The following is a 13586-nucleotide window of genomic DNA, read 5'->3' as shown; positions in this document are numbered from 1 at the left end:
CTAAAGCAAAACATGAGAAATAATCTAAAAAAATAAGTATCATTATAAAAGAGGTTAAGCGACAATGGACTGATTCTTCAAAACAAGAGAATCTGTGTTATAGATTCTGTGTTAACTTAAAGCCAGAAACAACACATTGTTAAAAAGTGAAACTACAAAACGGTTATGGAATTGTACAGTAATCTGTGTGGTAGAAGAATAATAAAATAAAAGGTGTAAGACTTGAAGGAGAACATCCCATCTTTCATCATTGAAATAAAAATAACTTAATTTGTTCTGTAACAGAATAATAGAAGAAAACACTAATAAGCTTGGCACTTGGATTCAAAACTGTTGCACAATAAAATGGAAAATAATAAACTCAAGTTTGTTCCCATTTATATTAATTAATTTGTTAGATTTGTCAGAAATTGATTGTGCATGTGAATTTCTCTTCCTTTCCCTCAAATACTTGTTAAAAACTTTGGATTTGCGATAATGCAGACCGCTACAGGAGATCTTAATGCCGACAACAAATGGCATAATATGAGTTACAACAATACCTATTTTATCTCTGTGAAGAATAAAATAGTTTGAAAATTAAATGTGAAAAAATGCTTCAATAGAAACCCAGCTGTTTTAATCCTTGTATTATTTATTGAACTGTCATTTGGAATTTCGTTATTTCTTTATTTTATATTTGGTCAGCTTGCATTACCATCGTCCACCAGCTGATGGCGGTAACGTTCCGGCTCATAGTAAGGCAAGTACAAAACGTAACATTTCCGCTTCCGGTAGCGCAGTATCCTTCTCGGGCAGGAGAAATGTTGTCCCGATTACCGCGGCTGGGGCTTGCGTTGCCCCGGTCGGTTTCTGTCCTTTCGACCCGCTTCGTGTCGCAGTCCAAGGCGGACAGCGCCATCTCCTCCACGGCTGTGACGGATCCGTACGAGCCCGTGAATCAGTCCGGACACGGCGAGGTCAGCCCGTTCGCCAAGGTGAGTGCAGCTACTGGACCTCCTGCGAACCGAGCCTGCGCTGACGGGACTGCGTCCTGGCGGGGGTGGTGGTTCTGTTTACTTTACTAGTTTATTTATGTGTTCAGGTGGGTTTGCGCTGTGCTGAAGGTTCAAATGTGACACAGTAAATCTTTATTGAGAGAACCGTTTTTATACAAACACTAGCTAAACAGACAAAACAACAACCAGCGTTGTTTTTGTTGTTACAGCAAGACTTTTACAGCATAAAGTCCTGCTGTAACTTCATGTTCAGAAGTTACAGCAAGACGTAAAACGAAGTATAGAATTGTAAAGTTTGCTAAAATCTACATTTTATCCAAACAATGTGAGGTTTTATTAGTAGTCTCTATGTAGGAAGAAAACAATTTAAGCAATTTAAGTTCGAACTTACAGTTGCGATGGATAAAATGACTTTAATTAAACAAGCAAATCCCCTTAATTAATGAAATAATTATTTTAAACAGATACATCTCATCCCTCTCAGGTATGAATGTGTATTTATAGATTTGACTCTAGATAGAATATTAAATGAGGAGAGGCATAACTCTTGACAGCTGAACGTAAAGTTAAGATTATTTTTGTTTGTCACCATTTATTTTTTGAGCTCTTGGGTATTTCTTTCTTATAAACCTAAACATTAGGTTTAGGTTTATTATTAAGTTTAGATTTACTAACGGATGATAATCACTAGATCTTTTCTGTCACATTCATAATGGCAGCATTATCATCTCTGGTATACGGACTTGGGTGGTCTGTATACTCAGTTATTACACTGAGGGATTAATAAGCCCTCAGTGTTATTACCTTGATAAAGAATGAGATTTGGTTAAGTATGAAAACAGGCTTTTAATGCTGAAAAATGACCAAATGTTACAAGTCATACATGTCATACAAATGGAACAGATACAAAGTTGCATTCACCGTCCAGCGCTGGGCCACACTGAGCTCACCTTATGGATGGAACCAAGTGAGGCAAAGATTGTAGAGCGAGTTTAGCTTTTATTCCTCTCCGCAATCTGTTCCCTCCCTAAAGAATTGTGTTTCATTTTGTTTATGTGTGACTATAGCCAGTCTTATGTGATATGGTTTTGTGAGCAGCAGCACTGTGCGTGTAAGCAGATAGGAGACAGAGGAAAACACAGAACCCATAACAGTCGTTTCAGGTCAGCTTTCGACAGCCTTCTCTTTTTTTAAAGAGTTTCTGATGTATTATTTATTATTTTTGATCAGAATCCAGATTTCCATGGCTTCTCCACCGATCCTGCAGAGGATGAGAGGAACATGAAGGTGGGCTTCTTCCTGGGCATCTCTGTGGCTCTTGTTATTGGAGGAACCTTTATCCACTATTTACCAGACCATGGGTACGTTTTTTTGTTTTTTTTAAATTTGGTTCTGTTCAGATGTGAGGTGACAGAGGTCAGGGATGCAGGAAGAGTTTATTCAGAAATGTTTGGAAGTGCAATATGTTTCGGCTGCTGTTTGAAATATTCCTTTAAATCTCTCTAACCCAATTGAACCCGTCCTGTATGTGCCCAAAAATGTTGTCATTGTTCCGATGACTATTGTTGCAGAAAGTTTGTTGGTTATTCAAATGAAAAACAAGACTAGGCAAACCTGTCATAAAAAGCAATGACATGATAAATTAAAACGAGCTTGATCGTTTCATGATTGTTTTTCTTGCGTTTCTACCAAAGACTGGTTTCTACCAAAGACTGGTTTCTACCAAAGACTGGTTTCTACCAAAGACTGGTCGACAAAAGTCTTCAGTCTGGTCTCATCGAGCCCCTTTTTTGAAGAGCTGTTTTGTTTACAGAAACTTCACTATCCATTTAATTTATTGTTTTGTTTATTTAGTTTGGATATCTAACATGTCTTCCAGTTCTAGTGTTCTATATTTATTACAAATTAAAGTTTATTGGCCTGTGAGACAGTGGACTTAAAACGAGCTCGATCGTTTCACGATTGTTTGTTTTTCGCGTCTCGTTCTACCAAAGACTGGTTGACAAAAGTCTTCAGTCTGGTGCAAAACGTATGAAAATGTTTTGAGACCATTTTCATGTTCCTTGAAAATGGTCTCAAAACAGTATTATTGTTTATAGAAATAATTTGGCTTAGTGTGGTTAAAAAAAACCCCAATGTGATGTGAATATTGCACACACTGATATTGTGGTGAGGATATATCCTGCGTATGGCGCCGCCTTACAATAAGCAGTACAGTAGAATGATGGGAATCAAAAAGGTGAAAATGGTTTCACAGCCCTTCACAAATTGATGAGCAACAGCTCGTGGCTGCTACCTCTTTTGTGTTTTAGCTTTTTAGTGGAAGCAGGAAGGAGTTTTCCTCACTACCGCTGCAGTTTGTTAAATAAGGATCCAGTATAAATGAATGAGGCAAGCGCTGACGTCAGGGAAGACTGCAAAGTTAAACGGTCCTATGTGGGCACTTTCATGTTAACGTGAGGCCTGACCAGTATTTGGGGTTGTGTGGCTTCCAGGATGCGGAAGTGGGCCAGAAGGGAAGCAGAACGACTCATTCGGCTCAGGGAGAAAGACGGTCTGCCGCTCATCCAGGAAAATTACTACGACGCCAGCAAAATCATCCTGCCCTCCTCCAACGAGGACTGACCCCTCCTGCACTGTCCCACTCTATTTCATGGTTGTTGTAAATCACTGATTAAATAAACTATGTTCTCATTGGATGATGTTTGGGGGGGTTTTTTTGCCTTCACATCTTGATTTTCAATAGTCAAATATAGCTTTTAGAGATTTCACCAATAAAATACCAATTCAGTTCTGAAGATGTTTCAGTTCACCCATATTTGACAAAAGAAAATCATAAGAAATCCAGACAAGATGTAATGACTCACTAGAGGGACCCAGAAAATCAGCCACGACACAGGAGTGAGCAGAAAACTCGGATTATTTATTAAAAGACAGCTCAGACCGGCCACACTGGATCGTCAGCTGCAGCACTGGCCTGACAATCAGGTACAAGGAAGAGAGCAGATGCTCCATTGACGCAGGGCTCAGGAGGGAGTGCCCGGGGAGGAGAAGCGCTGATGCAGGGCAGCGCACTGTAACTCTGAAGCAGCAGAAGTCCAGGAGAAGTTCCAAATCCTTGGTCGGACGGGCTGAGGTCATGTACGATGGGGCAGAGAGCAGAATCCGTGGGATTGGGCGTGAGCGGTGTAACCAAAACAGGCGTGGGTCGAGATCCAGATGGGCAAAAGGCAACAGCAAGGCGAAAGGGGCAAATCTGGGGAACAAGAGCGTGGTTGCAACGATGAGGGCGAGATGGGAGTGCTGGAAAACTACTTGCTGAAAGCGTTCGATAATCTGGCAGCGTGGTTGTGACGGAGAGAGGCTTAAGAAGGGAAACAGGGAGCGACAAGGAATAACGGAAATGAGGGACATGACATGGATCGGCTCAAAACAAAAAACAGAGCACCATGTGAACATCACACAGGAAGTAAAATGAAGGCAAAAGTGTAAGTAAAAAAAAAAACAACTTAATTGTCACAATGGCCATCAGTTCATTTTCTCCAGTTAATCAGCGCAGATCCTTTGTTGCTGCAGTGAAGACATCAGAGCTGTGTTGTGGACTGGTCACAGTGGGCTGAATGGCCCCAAATCCTGTGAAAAGCCTGACGAACCATGAACAGCACGGCCTCTTCTACTTTATCTGGAACGTAGTTCGAGGGTGAGATCTCTTCCTGCTTCATCCTAGCAAGTGATGACTACGTTAATCTTCGACAGAAGGCGGTAGAGTCACGGGCACCCGGCGGAAAAAGAGCCTGGAGCCTCTGAAGAGCTGACACTGAAGGAGGTTGGGGAGAACAGTTGAGCTCTAAATGTTCTGAGGACAGGAAGATGGACATGTGGTCACTGCAGGTCAGAATGTCAGCATACCTCGGTACTCAGATGATTCCAGCAGTGCAGCCAGGATGTAAAGACAGGAAACCGAGGAGGAAGACCTGCAGCCAGACTGGAAACACAGAGCTGAATGAGTCCGAGCGGCAGCATGGAGCAAGATCAGCTTCTGTTTTCTGTGATTCTGACAATCAGTTCAAGGTGTTGTCTAAAGCCTTCGGGGAATTAAATACAGTCCGACTTTGATCTGTTGCTTTAAATTGAGGAATCAGAGTGAGGAGTATCAAATTAAAATGAACTTCCAGGTTGTTAAAAAACAATCTGCCAGACCTCATCAAACAGAAAACAATAAATCGCGCCTCACTCCGTTACTCACCCACAGTTGTTGACGGCCATTACATCAGCAACCAGCGTGAATGGGTAAGTCAGGACCCTCAGTGTGATCTAGAGAAATGCAGTCAACATTAATGTAACCGCGGACCATCAGTAGCTGTCAAAATGAAAGTGCTATAATAATAATAATAATAATAAACTTACACTCATCACAAACTTTGTGTAGTTTCTTAGTGTTGATGCCTGACTAAACTAAAACAAGAACAGGAGTTAAACAATGCACACTGATGAAAATGTTAAACTTTTCCATTTAACTAATAGTACAAATTTCATGTGGAGTCCCAGACAGCTTTGATGGTGCAATACTAAAATAAACGGAACAGAAACATCGAAACCAACGATGTGATCTAGCAAGAAGAATGAGACAATAATTAACAGACTGAACTGATACAAACAGGTCGAGAGTTCAGAGTTCATGATCCTTCAGGTGACCTTTAACACAAGTGCTAAGAGCCTGTGGAAGACGGTCTTAAAGCTGGAGGTAAAACAGCTTCGAAAGCTGTGAATACACTCACCGGCCACTTTATTAGGTACACCTGCCCAACTCCTCATTAACATAAATGTCGAATCAGCCAATCACATGGCAGCAACTCAATCCATTTAAGCATGTAGACGTGGCCAAGACAATCTGCTGCAGTTCAAACCGAGCATCAACATGAGGAAGAAAGGTGATTTAAGTGACTTTGAATGTGGCATGTTTGTTGGTGCCAGACGGGCTGGTCTGAGTATTTCAGAAACTGCCGATCTACTGGGATTTTCACACACAACCATCTTACAGAGAATGGTTCGAAAAAGAGAAAATATCCAGTGAGCAGCAGTTCTGTGGGCACAATGCCTGTTGATGCCAGAGGTCAGAGGACAATGGCCAGACTGGTTTGATCTGATAGAACGATAACAGTAACTCAAATAACCACTCATTACAACCGAGGTATGCAGAGGAGCATCTCTGAAACCACAACACGTCAAACCTTGAGGCGGATGGGCTACAGCAGCAGAAGACCACAGCAGGTGCCAGTCCTGTAAGCTAAGAACAGGAAACTGAGGCTAAAATTCACACAGGTCTTACCAAAACTGGACAATAGAAGATTGGAAAAACGTTGCTTGGTCTGATGAGTCTCGACTTCTTCTGCAACATTCAGATGGTAGGGTCAGAATTTGGCGTCAACAACATGAAAGCATTTATTCATCCTGCTTTGTATCGACGGGAGATTTGCATCATGGATGTGAAGCCGACAAATCGGTAGCAACTGTGTGATGCTATCATGTCAATATGGACCAGACTCTCTGAGGAATGTTTCCAGCAACTTGTTGAATCTATGTCACGAAGCACTAAGGCAGAAGGGAGTCCAAACCGGTACTAGCAAGATGTACCTAATAAAGTGGCTGGTGAGTGTATTTCTTGAAAGAAAAGAAACAAAAAATAAAAAATAAAGAGAGAACAATTGATAAAAGCTTGTTGGTCAGTGTAAGCTAATTGAATTAGCAGTTTGAAACATTTCAAACCACTGCACTGTCGAGTAATGCTCTGGTGCAACATTAGACCTTTTTCAATACCTATAAAAAAAAAATGTGATCAAATATCAGCCAAGATCACTTCTGGCTGGTTTAGTTTGGACTTGGACGAACGTCATCGCAAATCTTTTCACACTCCTCTCCAAACCATCGGGCCTCAATATTAATGCGTGTTCTGATCAAACAGCATCACAGCTTGGATACAAACAGCTGGCATACGTACGCTGTGGTCTACAGCATAGGTGTTGATAAGGTAGGCCAGCAGGTTACAGCACCACAGGAAAAGGACTTCTCCCAGCACATGTGGAACAAAACCGCTGCAAACAAGCACACTGATCAGACCTTAAGGAATTAAACACACTGTAAGGACTGTAGAGCTACTTACGTATAAAATCCAGACAATCCTTCCTCCTTAAATATCGTCATGATACAACTGAATACACCACTGCAAATGAGAAAACACATTCAGCAATATTTCACCCGACACAAATGATACCATATAATTACATCAGGATTAGTGATTAAAGACTTGTTTGGGGGAGGGGGTGAGGGCGTCTTCAATTCAGATGTCTCTGCAAAATGGAACCTAGAATAATCTTTGAAAACCTCAACAAGAAGTCTGGACTAAACTAACATGTTGACTTTATGTTAAAGTCTTATGTTGACTTATGTTGAAACAAAGAACAGTTCTGACTAACTGGAGCGATTCCTACCGATAACCGGTCAAAGGAATCCAATCACTAGTGAACGACACATCAACAGTCAGCAGCTACGATGACTTAGATTCCTCTGAGTAGTCCTGGAGTTGTTTTCTCTCCACCGGTATTTGTAACTTTTCTTTTGTATAGCCCGGTTTTAAGCCAGGTTTACATAATTATTTATAACACAATTCTTTTGGAAGCTAACTGTAGAGTGGTACTTTGACCTCACGTCACGGCGAATAAACGGTCGTTTACACGCAGTACCTCGTGGACCACTAGATGGCGCCCGCGGACCACCAGTGGTCCAGGGACCATAGTTTGAGAAGGACTGCCTTAAGGTGATAATACTTTAAGGTACAAATATGTTTGTACCTTAAAAAAGCTTCAACTCCCTTTTTTTACTTTTCAGTTTCTTGTTAAAAAAAAAAAAAAAAAGATGTTCTGTTTCCTGGAAGTTAAGGTGGCTTAAAATTTTACCAGAAGTTTAGTTTTAGCACAGCATGTTTGACCCACAATATGCTAAATTATGCAAAATTAAAATTTTGCAAAAGTATTCACATCACTTGGTACTTTTCTGCTTTAATATTACCCTTTTGGAGGATACTAATCAAATTTGCTAAAAAAACAAAAACAAACAAAAAAACAACAACCCCAAAACAACAACAAAAAAACATACAAGCTAAATATTTCCTCATTTTGTCTTTTCTGTTGGGATTTGTGTCATTTTAGACTTTGCTGCAATTAACAGCTGCTGAAGCCTCATCCCACACTCGGCGTCACCAGTTTTTGTTTTTTTTTAAAGCACATGGAAAAGCTAGTTGTGCCAGGGCAGACTGCTCTAAATGGATATCAAGAGTTGGTATCCTGATTGTGTGAGTGAGTTTTTGTCCCATCAAAACTGCCTCTGACTTCAACATAAACAAATCACATCAATGAAACATAGGGACTTCTGTTTGTATGACCTTGTTTGTTAAGGGTGAGTGTGCTTGTGGGGACACAAAGTTGCTAAAAGTCACCAGGAAGGAGTCAGTCTGCCGTGTCCAGAACTCAGAAGGACCAAGGAAGGGAGAGCACAATGCAATCTCCCTCAACGTGGATCCCGATCAGTGACTAGCTCTTCCCACATCTGTGTTGACTTGAAAAACTTTATAGGAAGTTATTGTACTGTACCTGGACCAGATCTTCTGACCTTACCTGTACTTGGTCTCTCTGCCAACGAACTGGGCCATGCAGCGCACTGACATGACTGCCAAAGAAACACAAAACAGCCGATCAGATAATCTACTGACTCTGGTGTTCACTCAGAAGCAGCACCGCACATCACCTTGGCTTTTATCGGACTGATAACAGGGCGCGTAGTCTAGAGAGCGGGAGACACATTTGTTGGTTTCACCAGTTAAGCGTTAATTTCGTCCTGCATAAAAAAACAATGCGCCACTTTGGCTTCTTTTGTTTTGCTTGAAATTGTTCCATTTGCGCCATCCGAGTAAAACCTTGTAAATGACATGAGGCCCAGAGGCAAGTTCAAAACCTCTGTAGAGGAAACCATCTTATTGAGGGCATACCATGAAAAGGATGGGTGGCCACTCTGGACAGGCACCGAAAGATCATATCATGTGATGTCTGAGGGAAAAAAAAGTGGAAAGAAGAAGGCCATTATGATTTTTGATTTCAACATGGCATGCTGAAACATATGAACTGTCAGTTTAACCCTCGTGTTACTTGGATTACAGAGATAGAAAATACTGTACTGCTAATGATTCTTCAGAAACCATTGACCTCTCACCTCTTGGACCAATTTCCTAAAGGAATTCTGGTGCTCATCTTTTTTGGACTGAAGCACCCTCTGGTTATAGAAAAAAGTTACCGTTTGAATAAAAAAAAGTTGCATCTGAAAATAACTGCTGCTATCAGATCTGTGTTTATTAATGCAGTGAACATCAGTAAAAAGCAGTCGGAGCTCTGAGAACAACATCTAAATAAATGAACACAAACATTGAACATAATAAGTCCATCTGGTGTTGCACAGGAAAACTTCCAAGCTCTATTACTTTCAGTGTTATTTCCAAGTATACAACAAGTGACTACCATTAGTTTCTATCTCAGGGAGCAAAGCATGAATTGTTGTGTTAATATCACCACAATATTAGTCTCTTTCTTACCCATTCAATTTTGCCCCTCACCAAGGTAGAGATGGTGCTGGATGCTATACGAGGTGAGAGGCCCCGAAAGAGTCCCAGCTTTCCATCCACTCTGAGAACATACTGAGCTGAAAACAAGCACACTTCCTCGCAGCTGTTCTGAACTACAGCGGCACAGTTATTTCTTAGTCAGCACATTTAGTTGACACGTTAAACATGCTGCGACAGAATATATGCCGCAGCATATATAGGTCATATGCTGTGCCTTTTTTAAAAAAAATAAAAAATACTTTATTAATCCCACAAGAAAATAAAATCTGCTCGTCATTAATCCACTTGTGTCTTCTGGAGTTTCAGACAAAAGCCGATCCAAGCTGAATCAGAGAGCACGATCCTCACAGTGTTGCCTCCTTTTGTCCAGGGATGTGACTGCATCTTCAGGTGTAATGATATAAACATGCCCAACCAAATTGGAGTTAAGTGCCTTGCCCAGGGGCACATCGACATGTGACAGGAGGAAGCTGAAATCGAACCTACAACCTTCCGATCACAAGACAATTACTGTACACACAGAAGGGTGTTTTGGTCTTTGGATATCCCATATGTGCAGCCACTTAACTCACCGTAGCTGAAGAAACCAGGCAGGTATAGAACTGGTCTTCCAAGCATTGTTGACCCAACAGCTGGAGGAAGAGGTTCGTGTCCCACCTGGGAAAAACGAAATAAAGGGAGAGAATACAAACTGATCCGAGGTGGAGACAGAGGTGACACTCGCCCTGTATTTACTTCCCAGGTAAAAAAAAAAATACTTTAGTATATTTCAAACACTTACATATGCGCAAGTACATTTTAAATATACCAAGTATTATCATACTTATAATACAGTATTATCATCAAACACATTAGATTAGCTCATCCAATGCGTTTGATGATCTGTAACATCTGTAACAAAGAAATGACAGATAGTTTAGATATGCATATACATTCATATACATATATAATCTACCTCAAATGTCTCATCTCTATATATTCGGTCGGTCGGCCCAGCTACCTGAATCAGCAGTTTAACGTATAGGAGCGGGTGTGTGATGGTAGTAACAGTCGCCCCTAGCAACACAACGGCAGCGTCCACTACCACGGGAGTAGAGGGCATCCTAGTCCACGTAGGCTTCCAGTGTGGGTTCTACTTCACGGAGATCCATCTTTGGTCACACATCCCCAGAGAAAATCAGCTGGAGCTAACATGACTTCCGCTCTGAGCTCTCACTCTCAGCTGAACGCGGTTTCTGAGGTGAAACCGAGTTCAGCTACATTAACGTGTCTGATTTTAAAAAAAACAAAACAAAAAGTAGCTTACATCCTTTATCACAGCACTATTTGGTTTAAAACAGGTGGCTGGGATCTCTCGGCGGAACAAAAACAACTGGGCGGAGACTATCCGCTGACGTCACATATTTTATGATCTCAGGCGACCAGACGTTCGGTCGTCAAGGTGGCCAGATGTTATCTTCCTGAGTTTTGTTCACAGTACAATTGTATTGTTGTTTATTATAATAAATAAAGTTTAAAAAAAAAAAAAGATGGCCAGATGTTATATGGTGCTTTCACACCAAACGCTTTTCTGGCGCCAGGTTTACATTCAGACCCTAGAAAAAATATAGATACTTTAGTATATTTCAAACATACTTACATTTGTGTAAGTACATTTTAAGTATACTAAGTATTAAGTGTGGTATATAAATGAAGTACACTAACAGCATGCTTGTACCAATTTTGACATTATAACTTTAAACACACGTAATACTGTTATCTAGTATTAAGATAACAGTATCTTAACAATATGAAGATACTGTTATCTTAGTTAAGATTTACAGTAAGATGTTGTTAACAGTATTAAGATACTATTATCTTAACTGTATTAAGATAACAATACTGTTATTACTATGATAATAACAGTATTATTATGCTGTTATTAACAGTATACTAGTACTGTTGATAATCTATATGTATGATACATAACTGTATTATCACATACAGATATGCTACATAAATCTTGGCGAGCTAACCAGGAGGAGTTTGTACAGAGCTGAAGTATTGCCGTTTTCTATTTTGTTGCTACCATGAATGTATTGGAGAAACAGGGGTTTAAAATCCCTAATGCAGTGCTGATTAAATATGTGACGAACACAGAAACTGATAGTGAAGTAGCTGATTTTCTGACAGGCTATGGGTCAATGAAAAAGTTTGAAGTCATAGCTCATTCTGATTCCATTTCCCACAGCTGCATAGCTTTTGAGTTTGCCTCAGGGAGTGTGTTGGAGAGGTTACATAAAATCTTGCCGTACACCTAGACTTGTCAAACTGAAAAAAATGACTTATGAAATCGAAGAACTGTCGGTGGTTTGCTCGGAGTTTGAAGCCAAAAATAAAAACACAAACGTACCTGAGATCCTGCTGTGTCAGACCTGCAGCGTTCCAGAAAGATATTTGACAGCCTACTACCACCAGCTGCAGACATGGTTAAACATCTTCAACCAGATGCACCTCCTTTAAGTTACCTCAGAATCCTTGACTCTGCCTATGGGACAGTCCAAGATGGTGACGAACTGTATGCAAAATGTATGGAGCAGTTTCAAATCAGCAGGTGAAAAACCATCAGTCTATTTACAACGCCTGCAAGCGAACTATGAACTATGCTGTAAGGAGGGGTGGAGTGTTAGCTGCTGATTTTGAAAAACATTTGCTGAATCAATTCAAGTCGTCGCTGTTGTGATCACACCTTAATTTCTGAAGCAGTGCAAGTCAAAACCAACATCTTTGGAAGAGCTGCTAATGTTGAGAACAGAAGAAGACAGAGAAGCTGCTGAAGCTCAGCGTATGAAACAGCACCTTGGTTCCAGTAAACCCAGAGCTAGCGTGCATTCACATCACGCTTATGCACCAGCTGAAGAAAAGAGTGCTTATGATAACCTGTACATCGGCTAACTTGCCAAGCAGTTAGCTGATGTCCAAAAACAGTATGGCTGCTCAGTCTGCTCAGAAACAGTCTGTTCTACCTAAATCTCTGCATGTTGGCAAGTTCAGTCAGCCCCCACATACTAGTAAATGTGTATCTCAACCCTCTCACAAAAAGGCAGCTTTTTGTGAGCCAGGTTACTGCTACAGCTGTGGGGAAGATGGTTGTTTCCTTATTGTCAAACAAAGGGGAAAAAAATCCATATTTCTGAAAGGGATTTTTGTCAAGAATCCCTGGAGTCATTTCTGCTCCAGCATTTATAGATCTGTCAGACATTTATAGATCTTTGTATTAAAGGAGTCACTGCATCAAAATCTTTATTGGTGTTATTTATAGAGTGCAGGCCATAAAGGCCCATTTTAATGGAACATATAAATTGAGTAGAGCTGTATCTTCCTGCTCTAATCCTGCATATTGGCCCTTATCTTCGAACCCATAAAACTAATGCTTTAGGTTCATCTGGAGAGCATGTGATTTAGGATATGGCTAATATCTGGAGCTCCCACAGATAGATCTGCTTTATCTCCAGGTCAAGCGAAGGGATGGAATGGCTTAAATGCATTTGTGATTTTTGACCCTCATCATTGTCTGGTTTGAAAAAGGTTGGTATATCCAACTGGAAGCAAAAGTTCCCACTTAAATGAAACTTCATTTGTTACAAGTAATGAAGTTAAGTTTACGTCTCGCGCAGTTGCTCGAGATGTAACTGCAGTTGGTCTGTGGCCATCTTTACAGGCCACAGACCAAAACAAACATTATCCCGGTGTTTTGATTGTGTTACCGACTGCAGTGAATTCAGTTTCGAGTTGGATATTGGATATTCTTCTGTGTTCAGGCCCTTTATGTGCACAAGTGCGGAAAAGCCGACATCAGAAATGTCAGAGGAAATCTTTGAGGTTCAGCTCTGCGAAAAGGGCAGCACCAGACGACAAGAGGAAACCAGACTGCTAGGATT

General features: G+C 40.8%; 3 protein-coding genes across 14 annotated transcripts in view; 1 reads left to right on the top strand and 2 right to left on the bottom strand.

Moving 5' to 3' along the window:
• bcas2 (BCAS2 pre-mRNA processing factor) overlaps positions 1-13586 on the bottom strand; it is a 624479-nt gene that overhangs the window by 224239 nt on the left and 386654 nt on the right. The gene's annotated exons all lie outside the window — the stretch shown is intronic.
• ndufb11 (NADH:ubiquinone oxidoreductase subunit B11) lies at positions 748-3697 on the top strand. The gene is made up of 3 exons (XM_028013877.1): positions 748-977; positions 2229-2359; positions 3494-3697. Exons 1-3 carry the CDS (start codon positions 804-806, stop codon positions 3621-3623), a joined length of 435 nt encoding a protein of 144 aa, XP_027869678.1. The 5' UTR covers positions 748-803; the 3' UTR covers positions 3624-3697.
• LOC114142278 (mitochondrial carrier homolog 1) lies at positions 3901-12365 on the bottom strand. Of its 12 annotated transcripts, none has more exons than XM_028013488.1 (14): positions 12059-12365; positions 10622-10817; positions 10239-10323; positions 9637-9743; positions 9261-9320; positions 9040-9097; positions 8799-8834; positions 8669-8720; positions 7159-7218; positions 6997-7090; positions 5406-5453; positions 5245-5312; positions 4908-4983; positions 3901-4815 (listed from the first exon to the last, which is right to left on the bottom strand). In XM_028013488.1, exons 2-14 carry the CDS (start codon positions 10766-10768, stop codon positions 4741-4743), a joined length of 966 nt encoding a protein of 321 aa, XP_027869289.1. In that variant the 5' UTR covers positions 10769-10817; positions 12059-12365; the 3' UTR covers positions 3901-4740. The 12 variants fall into 12 exon arrangements, with proteins under 12 accessions (XP_027869289.1, XP_027869298.1, XP_027869305.1 ...); XM_028013497.1 differs by lacking the exon at positions 12059-12365 and adding an exon at positions 10973-11519 and having other exon boundaries at positions 10622-10901; XM_028013504.1 differs by lacking the exon at positions 12059-12365 and adding an exon at positions 10973-11519.

The sequence above is a fragment of the Xiphophorus couchianus genome, chromosome 1 (assembly GCF_001444195.1).
Source record: "Xiphophorus couchianus chromosome 1, X_couchianus-1.0, whole genome shotgun sequence".
Classification (NCBI taxonomy): Eukaryota; Metazoa; Chordata; class Actinopteri; order Cyprinodontiformes; family Poeciliidae; genus Xiphophorus; species Xiphophorus couchianus.
The sequence above is the reverse complement of the archived record's forward strand: the minus strand, read 5'-3'. Positions and strand labels throughout refer to the sequence as shown.